The following is an 18,747-nucleotide window of genomic DNA, read 5'->3' as shown; positions in this document are numbered from 1 at the left end:
TACCACCATTTTATTCTATAGGGTCTTGGCATTCAGAAAATATATAATGTTGGGGGGTTTTACGTCATTTTCAGGCCTAAAATGTGGAATATAACATGGGTGCAAAAATTGAAAAAAGGGCCTCAGTCATGAAGGGGTTAATTCCAGATCCTGGCCTATTTTCATAAATAGAGAACTGTTTATTTTATCAGAGTAAACATTCTGACACTACACTGGCTTCCAATGGCCCAAAGGATAGAATATACTATATAGATAGGGATCAAAATATTAACCACTTACAAAGCCATCCACAACTCTGCCCCTGGCTATATCTCAAACCTTGTCTCAAAGTATCACCCTAACTGTCTCCTCCGCTCTTCAAAAGACCTCCTGCTTTCCAGCTCCCTCATCAACTCCTCCCATGCTCGCCTCCAGGACTTCACTAGAGTCTCTCCCATCCCATGGAACTCTCTACCCCAACCTGTCCGACTATCTCCCACTCTGACTGCCTCTAGGCGATCCCTTAAGACTCATCTCTTCAGGGAAGCCTATCCTACCGCAACCTAATCACTGAATTATCACTTTCTCAAACAATTCATCCCCACACAGCTACATCCTCATGTATCACTGGCACCTCCCTTTTAGATTGTAAGCCCTCAGGGGCAGGGCCCTCCTTACTATCTTGTCTTGAATTGTATTGTGATTGTAATGTCTTCCTTATATTGTAAAGTGCTGCGCAAACTGTTGGCGCTATATAAATCCTGTATAATAATAATTTGTTCACCAAAATATAACGGCACCATCAGTATCCTGGACTATATGGGCTGATAATTATCACACATTCGTCACAATTGGACAAAAGTAGATAATTATTTTTAGAAATGTTTTGTGATAAATACTAGGGATGCACCGATACCGATACTAGTATCGATATCGGTGCCGATTCCGAGTATTTGGGCAAGTACTCGTACTCGCCCAAATGCTCCGATGCCTAGCACGAGTACTTCCGGTATCAGGAAGCCGGGCAGCGCGTCATTACACGCTGCCCGGTTTCACGATTGACCGGAAGCTGGCCTCGTGAGGTAAGGTTACCTTACCTTAGTATGTGTAGCCTGTCATCCCCCGGGGCCTCTCCAGCGAGAATGCGGCCTTCGTCCGGTGCCCAGCCCGAGCCGTCCAATCAGGAAGCCGGGCGCCGTCTAATGACGCAACTCCCTTCTTTCTATTTCCCGGCTAATCGGGAAGCCAGGTGGCGGGTCATTACACGCCACCTGGCTTCCTGAATGGGACTTCCGTTACTCGGTAATTGGTATCGGCGACTACCGAAAAAAAATTATCGGTACTCGTACTCAGTACCAAAATGCCGGTATCGGTGCATCCCTAATAAATACACTTGGGCTTTGGCTGCAATAGGCAATGGTAGGCACAAGGCAGGAATGGCTCAAGAAAGGAGATAGTGATGTAAAAATAGAGTGTCGGTAGTGGAGAACTGAAGTAAAGCACTATGCGTGGCGTGTCCCATCTAATGATAAATGCATCACGTTACAATGGCTTGGAAATATTGGTTGTGTAAAGAGAAATGTTTGAGGACCTTTGGAGCTTGACCAGCCACGAGTGGGCGATGTATAGAGGAAATGACAACCAGGATGACTAAAGTTTGGATGGTATAAATTTAGACTTTAAAAAGAGTCGCTGCAGAATGACATTTGACAAAGCAGGAGATTCCACCTTTGGCATATTTTTATGTAGAAAGGGTAATCCTCAGTACAGAGGATGCCAGTGTAGGAGAGATGAGTAGGCAAACAAGTGGTTAGGTTTACTTAATGTGTACCTGTCACTGTGCTCATTCAAGGAGGAAGACGCTTTAAAAAGTTTAAAAAGTTGGTAAAAAGCAAATTAGTCATAGAGAATGTAGTCAAGTTATTGAATGCTACTAAATTTAGCCTGGGCATCTAGGCTTCAATGACCTCTGGCCGTGAAAGGGTTAAGGGCATGTTCTTTGATTATTTTACATGCAAATTGTGTTTACCGGAGCTCTTTTTTTTTCCCCCTGCAGAATGGAACAGCAAATGGCGGCCTGTACAACAGGGAGTTCAAGGAGACCTTTGAAGAAGCTCCTTTGTACGTTGCCGTGTTCACCTACATAGGCTTTGGTGTTGTGACTTTATTTGGCTACTTACGGGACTTCTTGAGAGCATGGGGACTAGAGAAATGTCATATGGCGGAAGAAAGGGAAGAGCAAAAAGTAAGAATTGAACATACCCAAGGGTAATATTTTAGAATGTTATATGTCTTAGGAGATTTGTGCTGGTCATTAAAATCTGGAGGAGTGTAGTAGAGCTGCAACAGTTAATCGATTTAGTCGATTAAAATCGACGATGGAAAACGTTATCAACGTTTTCCGTCATCGATTCGTCGGCTATCGATTGATTAGCCTGTTCAGGGCTCCACACACAGCCTGAGCCGCACGTCACACGCTGCACCCACCACACAGGACCCAGAAGCCACGCCCACCGCACATGCAGCTAAAGACGCCGCGGCTCCTCTCGATGTGAGCTCCCTCACTCGCCGCTGGCCCGCTGACAAGTAAGTTGATCTTTAAGAGAATGGTGTAACCTATGTTTGTGGACAAAACTAATCTTACAAAATAACTCCCTCTTTGATCCACGGCACAGAGTAAACTAAATAGGCCTTTGGTTCTGGGTGACTGGCAGCAGACAGAAGCTCAGTGCACATCCCTTTTCAAGTCAGCTTTCAGATTGTACATATTCCTTGTACAATTTTGTACTAAATTTTAAACAACTTCCCAATAGGCATAAAAAAAAAGTGAATAAAGGCTTCAGATGACAATGCTAGCTAATGTCAGCTTCAGTATATTTCACACAGGGCTGTATTTAGAGATTATATTCTTGCAAACATAAATAATGATGCTTTTTTATCCAGGCTACTTATATCAAAATCAGAATGCTCGATTAGAGTCAGAATTCTGTCTGCTACATGTGGAGCCATTGGGGCTGACATTCAAAACCTGTTCACAAAAAAAAACCTACACGTTGCATAGGCTGCAAAGTCTTGGGACTCTATTGTGTCACATTTTAAAGGGAAAGATTTTTTTCATATTTTACATAAAAAATAAATGCATATACAAAATGGTTTCACCTACCAAAGTTTTTTTCTATTATTTGCAAATAGCCCTGTGGGTCAGAGAAGGGTGTGGCTATTTTGGGCTACCATAGGAGGTTTTAATGACCAACTTGATGCAAAATCTCTGTGTACTGGCTCTTCCTTCCCTCTTCTCAATAAGAGACATGTGCTGCTTCAGTCGCTCAGGAGAGTTGTAAGCTTTTCCCTTTTAAGGAGACTATTTTTACATTTTACTTGGGATCCCCTAGATTAACAATAACACACACTTGTGAGATTTGACTTGGCATCAGCCTCCTGCATCCCCCCATACAGCAGCACTGACACTGGGTGATGAAGGAGCTGAAATGGAAGCCATTCAGATCTGCTGCATACAAACGTGTGGACAAGAAATTTGCTGTTAGTACCTGTGTGTGTTGTAAAGTGGTCACCGCTCCAAGATTGCTCCCATGATAGACTACAGTCTCAATAAAAACTAGAATTCCATCACGGGAGCCTTTTTTTTTTTTTTTTTTTTTTTTACTATTTCTATCCGATTAATCGAACTTAATAATCAGCTGCAGCCCTAGAGTGTAGCATGACTGTGCGGTCCAAAGAAATCAGTCATTTAAGAATTCTGTTGAAGATTAATAATTATAACTAAGCCTTGATTGGCTGATATTGGCAGCACATAGACCTTTCCTCTGGTCCTATGCGATCATCTTTATTCTGGGTTTCTCAGTGTTGTCTAGCAAAGTCACCTGTGGTGTGCACATCTTCTTTTGCCCTCTTCTTTTGTGGTTTTAAATCACTTACTCTTTCTATAGCAAGACCAAATAATGGTGCTCACCATTCAAGTTCACCAGAACCTACGTTTGCAGCAGCTGTATGTTAAAGAAATAACTGATTTTATGTATTTTTTTTATATCAATATAGGACTTCGTGCCTTTGTATCAAGACTTTGAAAACTTTTACACAAGGAATCTATACATGCGAGTACGTGACAACTGGAATCGGCCTATCTGCAGTGTTCCGGGGCCTCAATTTGACCTAATGGAGCGATTGACAGACGATTACAACTGGACATATAGGTGACTCATTCTGCCATTACGAGTCTTTATAACACACCACTAACTAGTCTCAGATAATAATTATGCTGGAAAAATGGAGATGCTGCCCATGGTAACCTGTCAGTATCTTCCTTCCATTTCCTTATTACTTGAATGTGTGAGGTTTCAATGGGCAGCACTTGTCCTGAAGGCTCCCGTCAGATTCAGATGTATAATGAGGAATGACAGTTGGAGAATAAATATATGAATCTGATAGGCTGATAAATGTGCTGGATTACTGCACAGATCTGGAAAAATACATAATGGAGGCAAGTAAGATTCAAGAGTGTCAATGCCTGTACAATGCTTTTATATCGTTTACCCCAGAGTTCAGCTTTCAACCTAAGGGCGGCGCACACCTATGCGAAACTCCACCCCGCGGCAATCATGCATCGATCGTGCTGTGTGCGCCATTATTTTCCAATTGCACCCCAGTCACGCCGTGCGGATCGCGCGGTTTCCCACCGCGATTCCGCCCGTGCTTCCGAACAGGATTGCGTGTAAAACAGTACCTTGTACCTGTACCTTTTTTTTGCTGCGATACACGGCGCGCGGCTTACTTAGCTACGATCATGTTCGGAATCGCGGTGGGAAACCGCGCAATCCGCCCGGCGCGACTGGGGTGCCATTGGAAAATAATGGCACCCACATCGCGATCGGTGCACACCTATACGAATCATGCACGATTGCCACGCGGTGGGGTGTCGCATAGGTGTGCACCGGCCCTAAAGCTGGAATATATCTCTGCTAAGAGTATCAAACACTTTCAATGCTGTTAGTGTACGTTATGATATATTGCTATAATAACAGGCAAAATAGTAATGTCATATTTATATAAAATATATAATATTAGAGAAAGCTTTGTCTACAGTGTCGTCATACTACGACCTATGTTTCAGCAAATCCAGCTAAGAAGGCTAATGTTCGTGATATGTGCTGTTAATGTAAAATATATCCTCCTTCCTCATACTTCACTCCACTGTATTGATGTGCTTGGATAGCTACATGCAATGCCCTCAACGAACCGGGTTATTTATACCTTTTAGGAATGTAGGGGAAGCGACATTTCCTTGATGAAATCAGCAGGCGCTAAAAGTTTACAGTTTACACAGGATCTAGACTGACATATGTCACAAGCATGTACTTGGGTAACACTGCGCAACAAGAAGAGGGCGCACTTATAGTGTAGTAGCTTTTAATATACAAGAAAATGAATAATAATGTACTTACAAGATAATCATTAGCCAGGATCCAGTCATGATGACCCCTATAACAATAGCCAGTGGGCGAGGTGGGCTGCAGTATACTCAGGAAGATCGGAGCAACAGTAGTGGAATAGATCAGCACAGTGTTAGGAAATGGCATGGAGTCTATACAACCTCAAGGTCACAGTGGAGTGGTAGTTCAGGCAACGTGTTTCAGAGAGGCTTGACAAAGGAGATTACTCTCCAAATTGCATTTTCCTGGACTACCAACCTTTCCGTAAACCTGGAAATTGTATGGACTCAGATGCCATGTCGCTGCTTAACACGAAGCAGTCTTCTCTTCTTGTCCAGGTTACCTATAGTATAAGGAGGAGAAGGTGTTCTTTAGTCCTAACATACTTGCTTTCCTACGGTGACAATGCTTCTTCTCCATAGATACAAAAAGTGAACATTGTCACTCTTGGACAGGAAGTGTGTTAATGGCAAGATTACAGAAAATAAAATAAAAAACAGACTGATAAAAAAGAAAACGAGTGCAGCCACCACATCTGAAGCTGTGTGTACACTGTTATATTTTCTTTGTTAAACCTGCATGCTGAACAAAGAAAATATAACAGATTCCTCCATCAATGCTTATGAGTTGGAGAAATCCCCTGCTGATTTAATTGGCTGCAAGCTCCATTCAGCCAAAGATCTTGCAACCGACTCCTTCGATTTGCTGATCAAGGGATGCTGGCCGGAAGAGTGCCGACAGTGTCTACACTATGGCCAGCTTAAGCATTCATAGGCTATAATATATTACATTTTGGTTCTTGGGTTTAGATACACTTTAAAGAAAAACAAACAAAACGTATTTCTATGTTCTTTTCATTTTAGGTACACGGGAAAAGTAATTAAAGACGTGATAAACATGGGATCATATAACTATCTTGGCTTTGCAGAGAAGGATGAAGAGTCCCTGGAGACAGTGAAGGATATATTGCAGGCATACGGAGCTGGAGTATGCAGTAACAGACAGGAGATGGGTAAGGAGGATGACCATGGTGCGTGTGGTGCAGTGACGTTTGGTGCCTTCCGTGCTGGGTGAGGCATCCCCAGCCCGCTCCATCCCACCAAAGCTCCGCCCCAACTCGGTAACCAAGCTATGTGTGGATGGGAGGAGCCTCCCTGTTCCTCACTTGCTCATCACTGGAGAGCCACTTGTGAGGCATTGAGATCGATGTCCTCAGTGTTTGTTTGTTTTTTTGATTTATGTTTTTTTTTTTTATTGGACCATTGGCACTTTGCCATTGATCCAAACCATCCACAGAGCTCACACCTCTAACACAGAGTAGTGGCTGTGACACCTCTTGCCTCACTATGTTAGATTACACAAGCAGTGGGGAAGCCCGCTGTTGTGTAACCTAACTAGCTGTCAAAAGCCGGATGAAACACCGCCTGTAATTTAACATGCAGCGCTCTGTCCATGACAGGTTACGCAGCGGTGAGGCTTTCCCTGCTCTGTAACCTATTACCAGCCGAACTGAATGGAGAAAAAGCTCTCGGCTTCAAGTCTTTTTCCTCCATAATACTAGGTGAGGCTCTGCCTCCCCTGACCGCATGTCCCTGGTGTGGTGTGTGTGGTTACTGATCTGTGGAAAATAGCTATCGCTAAGTTTTATCAAATATGTGAACTGCTAACTGCTTTACCTTTTCTTGGCCTAAGGGAAAAGCTTGTAATTAAATCCAGTGAACTCAGACGCACATTACAGGTTAAACATTGTTCTATACTGACTCTGCTACATGTTATTCTGCACTTTCTTCTAGCATGAATGATTAAAAAAATGACAACACCTTCTGACACTTATACAACACATTTAAGAAACTTGTACTTTTTCCTTTTCTTTTTATAACGCTAGAAAAACAACGCACACACATTTCTCATCATGTTATGTTTTATATAATGTTACATTTTCAACAGGCTTCTGGAAACAGTGGAAAAACCTGTTAGCTGTGTTGAATTGTTTATTCTTGAATGACGTCCTGAAAACTCATTGACCCAGACTAGCTAGTCACATGGCCAACCTTTTCTAGTTAATATGCTTCTGGAGATCGGTAAAGCTGCCATGAAAGAAACAGAGAAACACTTGAAATAGTTTTTGAGTCTCAAGGAATCCCCAATTAGATTATTAGACCTACAGCTCATGGACACTTTTGAAGTAACATAATCGAATCAAATACTGTATGTGCAAAAAAGTTTCACAGCAAGTGTGCGGCGAAGATGGCCGCGGCCCTGTTCGTCACCCGATTTGGAGTTTGTGAACAAAAGCAAAATTTTGCTGAACTTTTTGTTCGCGAACCGAATTGTTCGTGAACAGTAGCGTTTGTGAACCGAGGTATTACTGTACTTGTACCAGCTCCTTTACTCAAAAAGTATTTCAGCCGGATGTTGTATAACAGCCAAGCAAATAGTACTGTCTGAGGTGGGTGGCAGCCCACATATTTTTCTGATGACAGGTTTTCTTTGCCTCACTGGTGACTTACATACTGCAGTGTTGCTGTAAGGGTGGGAGCGATCCCTTTTTTACCCAGCCGGCAAGGAAGTGTCTCAGTGCACCTTTGCATATAGGATCTCGCTAACACATGCTGTAAAGTGACTGTGAGCCCTAACTGAATGTGTGTATGTATATATACATTCTAGGGTGTCTCACCAGTCAGCATGACCGGCCTAGAGCCTTGCAATTTATGTTAACATTTTTGGGGGACAGATAGAGCTTTCTTTTGGTGGTATATAAAATCACCACGGGGGGGTTATTTTTTTCTATATCATGAAAAAAGTACAGTAAATTTAAAAAATAACAAACTTTCCCTACGTTATGTTATAAAACCCATATTTTTTGTAAAACGTAAAAGAGGGGGTCACATAGGGTATATAGACCTCAAACATGTCGAGCCTTAAAATTGCGTGCGCCCGCAAAATCGCAACAAACGACTACACTGAAAATTGGCCATAGGTGATGCTTGAAACGCTTTTACCGCTCATCAGTTTAGTGTTATCAGTAATTAATGGCCCTAAAATTATTGCTCACACTCCTACGTTTGCAGTTATATGTAACATGTGCGGCACACTAGGCGCAATCGTTGTTTTCGCACGTAGGCACACCCGACGCATATCTGCATGTGTATGTGGGGGGCAGAGGACTTTTAAAAAAATAAATATATATTTTTACATTTTTTTAATGCTTCTTTATTTTTTTTTTATGTCATCTGGCAGTCTCCGGCCACCTAAATTAGGACCCGGAGACTGCCAGATGACCCCGCTCGGAGCGCCGCACACCGAGCAGCAGTGACGCGACGCTCGGCGAGGTAAGTAAGAAGACGCGCTGGCGCTGACTCGAGTATAAGCCGAGGGGGGCACTTTTCACCCAAAAAAATGGGCTGAAAATCTCGGCTTATACTCGAGTATATACGGTACTTTTTTTTTTTACACGACTTTATTGCTATCACATGGGGGGGCTAAGAAGCCCCCTTTGTGATAGCCAATTTACATGACAGGTCCTCTTTATGAAGACATCTGGGGTCTCCGAGACCCCTAATGTCACCTAGGGACCCCCAGAGAAGCTGATGAAGCAGAGATCTGCTTCATCAGCTTCTGTAGCTGGAAAGTGACACTGAATGCAGGAAGTGATGTAATATACATCACTTCCTGCATTCCAGCACTGGAGAATAGATCAAAGGGAGATCGTGCCGGTCCCGGCCGCATCGGGCACAACGGATCTCGGGACCGGCAACGGCAGTGACAGCTGCTGGTAATATAAGCGATCGGGCGTCTCGAGACACTCGATCACTTGAATGTAAAGCTCCTCGGACGGCTCTGCATGCACTCCAGGGGTGGTTGCATGCCATTTCTCAGGTTGGCAACAACTGTGGACTTTATACTGTTTGTTGACACCATTTGTAGTCTACATTGGAAGCTCATGTGACAGGGTGTCAACACAGAAGAAGAGTTGGGTGATTGGTGTTGATAGGGTGTTGTCACCCTATATCAGGAAGTACCTGTTCATGGATCTTCATGGCAGGATTACTAGGTATTATATAATGAAACCTGCAGATTTAAAAATATTCAAAATGGCTTTTCATATTACATGAAGGTGTTAATGCTTATGAGATTTTAGTGACTGTTTACTTACTGTATACTTTAATTATGGCGTTGTTGTCATGCTAAGGATTATAATTAACATTGATGTATTTTTAAAATTCACACCACACATTACTCAGCAGGGCACGTCAACATTACGAAAGAACCTCATTCATGGTTAATGAAAAAAACCAAACACATTGCTGCTGAGCTCCCGCATGTGACCTAATAGTGCCAAGCTTAGGCACACTACTTTAGTAGCATTGTGTTCTTGAAGATCATTTTAAAGTGCACTGGTCAGCTGTTAAAGTTTGCACTTCATCCAAATGTCATAATTGTTATATCACATTATTATTTCAACGATAATATCTTTTCAATGCATAATAAAGGTTCTTCCAAGCTCCCTTTTGTGACGTAAAGCCTTAGCAAAGATTGCATAGATCTACAGAGAGTACTGTTTTTCATCATTAGAGACTCCAAGCAGTCTTGTTTTCGATCAAACAGATGCTCCCTGGGAAATCATCTTACATTGATTAGTTAAATTAACATATTTTCCACTTACTGGTTTTCCACTTCCTGGTCCTCTTAGGCATTAGTGATGTAGCCCATGCCTAAGACCTTGTTCACACCAAATGCAGAGCAGATCCGGTCAGGTTTCTGCACATGCACGCTAGTCTTTTAGACGCGTTTTTGACGCGTTCCGGGCTCTTTTTGGTAAAACAAATAAAAAAAATTTTTTACGTTTAAAATGGGCTTTCAGTGCATTCCAGGCATCTGCATGCGTTTTGATGCATTTCAGAGCAGATCCAGAGCAGGTAAAATAGGGCCTGCTGCAGTTTTTTTACCTGCTCTGGATCTGCATGATGAGATGTGAACTGGAGCTCAAAATACCATTGGAATACATTGGACGCAGTTTTGATCCGGTCTGCACCTGCTCTGCTCTAGATCTGCTCCGCGCTTGGTGTGAACAACCCCTTAGTGATTCATCCTGGGAAGGTTGCATCATAGTGCATTGCTGGAAAACCCCATTTGTAAGTTGCAAAATCATGAGAGATGTGAGGGAAAGGCATTTTCCCCCCTGAAATGATGTGCATGATCACATGTCCTGGTCACATGTGCTAGAGTTCCTGGAAGTAAAGGGAGATAGCTAGATTAATCTATCTAGGGATGCATCGATACCGAGTATTTGGGAGAGTACTCATGTACTCACCGATGCCAGAACCTCTGGTATCAGGAAGCCGGGCAGCAAGTCATTACACGCTGCCCAGCTTCCTGATTGGCCAGGAAGCCTGTTCCATGCTCCCTGGTGACGAGGGAGCATGGAGCCGGCTTCCTGACCAATCAGGAAGTCAGGCAGCGTGTAATGACTCGCTGCCCAGATTCCTGATCGGTCGGGAAGCTGGTCAATCAGGAAGCCGGGTGGCGAGTCGTTACCCACCCCAGGCTTCCTGATTGACCAGAAAGCCGGCCTCATGCTCCCTCGTCACCTGGTGACGAGGGAGCATGGAGACGGCTTGTCGGGCCTTTCAGAAAGCCGTACGCCGTGTAATGACTTGCCGCCTGGCTTCCTGATTGGTCGGGAAGCTCACCAATCAGGAAGCCAGGGGGCGAGTCCTTACCCGCCCCCCGACTTCCTGATTGGCCAGTTCCGGCTCCTTGCTCCCGCGTCACCTGGTGACGGGTGACGAGTCATTATATACCTCCCGGCTTCCTTTAATGGGACTGCTGGTATTGGCATTCCATATCGGCGAGTACCGTAAAAAAAAAAATATCGGTACTCAATACCGAAAAAACAGTATCGGTGCATCCCTAACTCTGACCTTAGTAAAAATGGCCACCATGAGAAGAATGGGGAGGGAAAGGAAAATCAGGTATTCAAAGAAAAGGAAACCTGACGTTATCTATATTATCTTAATAAACATTTCTTGATGGGCCTTTGTTGTCATTTTAAAGATAAGGGTAAAGTTCCTGTTTAACCACTTGCCATCCATGGCCGTTCCTGAATAGGAGCGGGAGGACGTCTTAAGACGTCCTTCCCCTCACCCCGCTTGCGCGCACATGAGGGGGAAACTGTCAGCAATGTAAACAGCTGGCGATGGCTGTTTACATTCAAGCGATCGGGCGTCTGTAGAGACACCCGATCACTTGTAGTATGTGCGGGTGTGTGGCCGCCGCTGCCGGTCCCGAGATCCGCTGGGACAGGCACGGCGACTCTGTCAGTGGAGATCAAAGGGAGCTCACTACACAATCTCCCTTTGAACTCTTTCCCTGTCCCTGAATGCAGGAAGTGATGTATATTACATCACTTCCGCATTCCTCTGTCACTCTCCGGTACAGAAGCCGGAGGGAAGCGGATCTTTGCTTCATCAGCTTCTCTGGGGGTTCCTCTGTGACATCAGGGTTCTTGGAGACCCCTGATGTCTTCATAAAGATGACTGTCATGTGAATTGGCTATCACATAGGGAGCTTCCTAGCCCCCTATTTGATAGCAATAAAGTTAAGTGTAAAAAAAAAAAGTTAAAAAAAATTAAAGCATAAAGAAGCTAAAAAATAGTAACAAATAAAAATAAAGTAAAATAACAAAAACATTTTTGTAAAGTCCCCCGCCCCTCCCACATACACACGCAAGCGTGCGCCAACGTGCGAAAACTACGATTCCGCCCATTGTGCCACACATGTTACATATCGCCGCGAACGTCGGAATGAAAGCAATAATTTTAGTGCCATTTATTACTGATAACACTAAACCAGGGGTAGGCAACCTTGGCTCCCCAGCTGTGCTGAAACTACAAATCCCATAAGGCATTGCAAGCCACAGGCATGACTCCCAGAGGCAAAAGCATGATGGGATATGTAGTTTCAGCACAGCCGGAGCGCCAAGGTTGCCTACCCCTGCACTAAACTGATGAGCAGTAAAAGCTTTTAAAGCACCGCCTATGGCCAATTTTGGGTGTGTGTGCGATTTCGCGGGCACGCGCAAATTCAAGGCTTGACATGTTTGGTGACTATTTACCAAAAAATTGGAGTGATAATAAATGTTCCATAACATTGCAAAGAGAAACAGGTTTTTTACAAAATTTAGGGTACTTTTTTTTGTTATATAGTAAAAAAAATAAACCCCCCAGTGGTGAATAAATACCACCTAAAGAAAGCTCTATGTGTCCCCAAAAAATGGTATAAAATTAATTTCAGTACAGCGTTGCATGACGGAATAAACGTCAGTCAAAGTACCACAGCGCTGAATACTGAAAAATGGCCTGGCCAGGAAGGGGGTTTAACAGCGCGGACTTCAAGTGGTTAATGGTGTCATCAGCTGTTGGACAAAATTGTAATATTTAGACAGTTCATTATCCTTATCTTTTAAGTTTGTTTTTTTCTTGTGCTGTTTAAACAAATCATGTTTTGTGTAGTAGGAAATCAAAGATCTGCTTATAGCAACCTCAAGTGTAGTGTGTTTTGTATTAAAATTTTCTGATTGGTCGGTTTGCATAGTCCACAACCTACTGAGATGATAGTTTGTATCTCTTGGTTGGTGTAAATGCTGTTCTGCCTATTCCTGATCCAGATACATCACTTGATCAATATTGCAGCAGAGCTGGAATTGATCTGTGTTTGTCACTCAGGTCGTCTCTACAGTATATGGGTCTCGGTGCTGAGACTAGAATTATTTCCATACATTTTCCTGATACTCTGAATTCCACCTTGGGGTATGTGACAGTCTGTTGTCAGGTTACAATGTGCTTGCATGTGGAGCGTCCATTTAAACCGTGGCGCACTTCACTTTTGGGTAATTAGGTGAAGGGTATTTGTGTTAATCTTCTTCATGTTCCTCTTATCCAGGATTATTAAAGCACGTGTTAATTACAGTATTCCTTTTCAGGGCATTTGGACAAACACCAAGAGCTGGAGGATTTGGTGGCAGAGTTCCTCAGTGTGGAGGCGGCAATGGTATTCAGCATGGGCTTTGCCACAAACTCGACAAATATTCCGGCACTTGTAGGGAAGGTAATTTGTTTCCTTATCCGTTCTTCATACATTGAAATACTGAAAATTTCACTATGTTAGTAATAATTCTATAGCACAGGGGTAGGCAGCCCCAGTACGCCAGCTGTTGTGGAACTACAAGTCTCTGCAAGACTCTGATGGCCTTCTAGAGGCAGAGGCATGACGGGATTTGTATTCTCACAACAGCTGGAATACTGTGGTTGCCTACCTCTGGTGTAGCAGCTATGAGCCTTTATATTAATGGCTTCTTAAAGGGAGTTTGTCTGTTACATATTACTGCAAAGGCTTACATAACGGCACAGGAGGCTGCTATTGCCTGACTGCTGGAAGAAGTGCTAGTTACAGGGCAAGCTTGTCCTTGTGCTCTGCCCCCAAACTAGCACAACCCTTTAACTCTAAATCGGACCCTTTGTTGTGAAAGGTAATAGCCGTCATTATTATTATTATTATTATACAGGATTTATATAGCGCCAACAATTTGCTCAGCGCTTTACAAAATAGAGGATATAAAATAGTGGAGTCATGACATATTCCTTTTAATATAGCAAATATCAAATTATCAGTCTTTCAGTAAGTTTAGTTCTCTGCAAAATTAAAAACAAAACAAATACAGTACAACACATGCTTATTTCCCCATGTTTTTTTTCTTTAAAAACAATTACAGAAAAATACTTGCTGATTTGCCAGAAATCCAGTGAGTTACTTTTGTTCCCCATAGTCCCTGTGTGTGTTGGCAAGTAGCCACCGCTTTAGGCTCGGTCCGGGGATGTACTACAGTCTCACGTTTAGTTACTAATTTGTAATTGAAATGATAGTTTATTATGGGGGGCGAGCTTGGAGCGGTGGTTACTTTACAACCTTGGTTCTCAACTGGTGGGTCGTGACCCAAAAGTGGGTCCCGACCCTGTGTTCAGTGGGTCCCACATGCCTTCCACTTTTCTAGGTTAGAGGCTCCTGTGTCTCCCCCTAGCGCAGCATTTTCAGTTCTGATGCCAAGCAGCCATTCAAAATATGCTGCCCGGTGCCTGTGGTGGGATGGGATGGGGCTATGGCCGCAAGGGAGCTCCATCCATACGTGCATTGCTTACAGCTCCCTCACGTGTCCTCTAGAGATGCTTGGACCGGAGTGACATCACATTCTGGCTCCCGGCACCTCTACAGGGCACTCAAGGGAGCTGTACCAGCAATGCACATATGGATGGAGCTCCGTCACAGCACAGCAGCCCACAATGGACCCCAGGCTGAGGATCCACTCCAGTTCTCGTAAGGTAGGAAGACTGGGACATTAAAAAAAAAATTAAGAAAAAAAACAAACATTTTTAGAGTATGTATGTGAATGTCTGTAAGTGTGTGAGATTGTGTCTGTGTATGTGTATGTATGTCAGTGTTTTTGAGGGCCCGTTCACACTAGTAAAGTGCGTTAATCGCATAGTACCGTGTGATTAATGCACTGTACCACGCAATCGCACCTACCGCACGTTCTGGTGTGGGAGGTGTGTTGCGTTGCCATTCATGGTACCCCAAACGCACCTCCCACCCACAGTTCGTACGCCCGCACTGGAATGCGCGGTACCCTAATGCTGTGCGTTCCATTGCAGTGCGACTTGGGTCGCGACTTAATGACCGAGGACAAATGTGGGTCCTGAGATTACACAGGTTGAGAACTACTGCTTTACAACACACACAGGGGCCATGGGGAACAAAAGTAGCCACCCTCCAGAAGGAAGGACAGTGTCAGCACCAATTCAGAGATGATTTGAGAATCTACACCTGAGAGATGCACAAATAAGATACATTTTTGTGAATAGTTAAGGTACTTGAATGCATTTTTAAGATTTTTAATTTTTACAAATTTAAAACATAGAAAAGCATATAAAAGACAACGTCTCAATGCAACAGTTGCACAGCAAACGTTACAGGGATATGCATATCAGATCCAGAACAATGTAAATATTGTACTACAGCACATGGATGAACATTCCAGTCCAAACAGCATTGCAGTGGATCGTTGCCGCTTGGTGCATGCATAGCAAATTCAACATCGTTAAAACGGAAAGCATATGCATCCCCATCCTTGTTGTTACACATTTTAGAGAGAGTCACGAGGAAAGGTATAGAATCTCGTGCTGCGTAAGTCACGTGGGGGCAGAGAACATCCTCTTACTAATACTGCAAAAACGAAATATCATATATAATATCTAAAGTGAAGGAAGTAGAGGGACAATGGTAGAGAAAAGTAAAGGGTGTCAAAAACAAGGGACAGGAGGTCGGTAATGACACATACATTGCCAGCTGGAAAACAGCAGAGAGAGGGCATATGGACGAGCAAGGAAGAGATGACTATGAGAGCTAAGAGGTGAACAGAAGTTGGGTTACCCCTCCGATACAACATCCAAAGTAGGCAGACCGGGGTTGACCATCGGGGGTCACAGCCAGACTCAGCCCGGGGAACCAGCAACGTTTGCCGGGAGTAGGTCTCTGAGTATTGGAAGGCCAGGCATGGGCTCCAAGTGGACTTGAACTTCCCCTCTGTGTTTTTAAGGGTGGAGGAAAGGTCCTCCATACGGTATATTGCGTCTACTTTAACAATCCACATGTGAAGGGGGGGGGGAGTCGTGCGTTTCCACAAAATCGGGATGCAGGCACAGGCAGCATTCAACAAGTGCACGGCTAGGGTTGATTTATAGCGACTCATGGAGCAGTCGGAAAGGTGTAGCAAGCATGCTGCAGTGTTATTTTTCAAGGTTGTCATGGTCAGCTTTTCAGTGATCTCCAAGACTTGGTCCCAGAAGGGGAAAACCTTTTGAGCATGTCCAAAAGATGTGAAACGGGGACCCAGGACCCGACTGGCAGCGCCAACAGAGAAGTGAGACCTGAGGGAACAGAGAGTGTAATAACGTTGGCACCCTGTGCCACCGGGATACTATCTGTTTTTAAGATTTAGCACCTGAACTTAGTGTCACTTTAAAGTATCACCACTTGTAAGCATATTCGACAGCGTTGATATGGCTGCCACCCTGATCATAATGACGGCCCAGGAGGCTGCAATGCATTTTCATGTTTGTTTGTTTTTGTAAGTTGGTATTTGTGCTGCCTTTTATGTACCCTTGCTATAAAAAAGTGTCAGTTCTCCTATGTTTGTATTTGCAGATGAAGCAAAGTGTTGTGTGTTTATAAATTACAATCAGAATTTTTTTTTTCTGATTTATACAAATTCAATCTCTTTTTCTGTGTCCCCTGTTATCAATGAACAGGAATCCTCTGAGTGTTCCTGTTCATTGATAACATGAGAACATTGTTTGTTTACTATAACTACAATTATGAATGAATGGGGGTGATGTAGATCACTCCCATTCACTCATAATTGAGGATATAGTTAACATACCCTATCCTCAATTATGTACAAACACTCAGCGAGCACTGATCGCTGAGTGTGTGTACCTTGCTCTTCTCTCTGACCAATGTCACAGGAGGCTGATCGAGCGGTGTAGAGAGGAAAGCCCAGCCTCCTGTGACAGCGCTGTCTCCACCCACACACCGCTCTGTGATAGGCAGCAGAGCGGTGTGGGAGGAGACACTGGCCGCTCACAGCGCTCTCCACCGCAGCGCTCGGGCGGCTGTCACTTTCTCTTCTCCCCGCTGGGGCATAGAGCAGCGCCCAGCAGGGAGGAAAGAAATCAAGGATGCGCCGATGTATCGGCAGGAAAATGGCACTTTCGGCCGATATATCGGTGCATCCCTAGTAAAATAAATTAGTTGGCATTGAACTACCTGTACAAACTACACATCTATTTTTTGTTGGGGGGAGGGGAGTTATGGTAAACAGATAGTTGAAGTCTGTCCTGCAAATAGTTATTTGTTTTAGACTGTTCAATGTGCCAGACTTGTGTTATCTGTTCTTATGAGAACTAATAAATGTACAAGTCTATAATTGCATGCTGCAGGTTGGATTAAATGGAAAACAAGGGATGGCAATTTCTGTTTGTTCCATAATCCATTCAACAAGTCAAACATCAGCTTTGTGTTTCTATCCCATTACCTTGTAATACGTCGTTGTGACCAAGCTGTGTTTGTCAGCAATCTCTGCTACCAGGGAAATCTCTGCTGTATTTTTAGATAGATATCCCCAGGTGACGCCATTCTAACTGCACCACATGTGCTCATTCTACAATACCTTTTCACTACGCAGCAAACAACGCAATTATTTCTCAGTTGAAAAAGATCTGAACAATTCGAGAGATAATTGGATAGTAAAGGGTTGCATTCCAGCTCAAAGTGAGATCTCGGGGGCAACATAAGCCTCTTGCATAGGTCAAGCACAGGTTTGCCAGCCCGTATGATTTATTTTATTTATTTAAAGCATAATCCCTGGTAATAATAAAATAATCATTTGCCCAGCACTTTAAATAAAGCAGCTCTTGTTTCAATACTCGCTTTCAACCTAGTGAATTTCCCTGTAGAAAGTTCTTTCTGCCGGTAGATTGCTCTCCTTTTCCAGATTGAATGACAGCCGGCATCATTCAGCTCACATCCTGGGAGTCCATGCTGTCATTAAAACAGCAAACAGTTTCCCAGCACACTCGCCAGCCAGCATGCAAAAAAAAACCTTTCTAACCAAAACCTTTTTTTTTTTTTTTTGGTTTTTTTTGCATGCTGGCTGACGAGTGTGCTGGGAAACTTTTTGCTGTTTTACTGTTTGAAGCCCTTCCATGTGCACCTTGCTGTAAAGCTGGTAACAAATTGATGAGTGCGTTTGCCATTTGTTTTGCTCCATGCTGTCATTGACACACCCGCGGAGATCATCGTGCTGACCCAGCACAGAACAATGTTCACACATGATTAAGTGCGCAATGATCAGTGTTGCAGTAAGGAGTTTGAGGTTGAGGGGACTGAAGGGGGCAGCTGAAGATGGGCTTTAAAAAAAAAAAAATTACCTTTGCAATGGGGCTACCCATTTAAATGCTTGTCTTGTCTAGGGGGCCCAAATTAAGCAGATATACTCACCTTGGTCACACTATGCTGCTAGACTGGTCCATGCATACTCTTCTATCCTTGGCTCTGGTGATCCAAGGACCGCTGACGTCCTCATGTCTAATGCAGGTCCATTGACTTGCATTAAACCTGAGCATGCCGGGGGACTTTCCAAAGCCAGAGGGGGGATGGGGTGGGGGGGGGGGGGGGGGGTGCCGGGTTTTGTCTTGCCTAGGGCAGC

The 18,747-nt window shown here is 43.8% G+C and overlaps 1 protein-coding gene across 1 annotated transcript in view; it reads left to right on the top strand.

Annotated features, from left to right (window-relative positions):
* The window catches only part of LOC108785611 (serine palmitoyltransferase 3-like), a 113,505-nt gene that overhangs the window by 26,781 nt on the left and 67,977 nt on the right, over window positions 1-18,747 (top strand). Inside the window, exons 2-5 of the mRNA XM_018554723.1 lie at window positions 2,036-2,224; window positions 4,036-4,190; window positions 6,290-6,438; window positions 13,411-13,535. Of these exons, the coding sequence (XP_018410225.1) occupies window positions 2,036-2,224; window positions 4,036-4,190; window positions 6,290-6,438; window positions 13,411-13,535 (618 nt within the window). The remainder of the gene's footprint in view (window positions 1-2,035; window positions 2,225-4,035; window positions 4,191-6,289; window positions 6,439-13,410; window positions 13,536-18,747) is intronic.

The sequence above is a fragment of the Nanorana parkeri genome, unplaced genomic scaffold, assembly GCF_000935625.1.
Source record: "Nanorana parkeri isolate BGI_ZX_2015 unplaced genomic scaffold, ASM93562v1 scaffold170, whole genome shotgun sequence".
Classification (NCBI taxonomy): Eukaryota; Metazoa; Chordata; class Amphibia; order Anura; family Dicroglossidae; genus Nanorana; species Nanorana parkeri.
The sequence above is the reverse complement of the archived record's forward strand: the minus strand, read 5'-3'. Positions and strand labels throughout refer to the sequence as shown.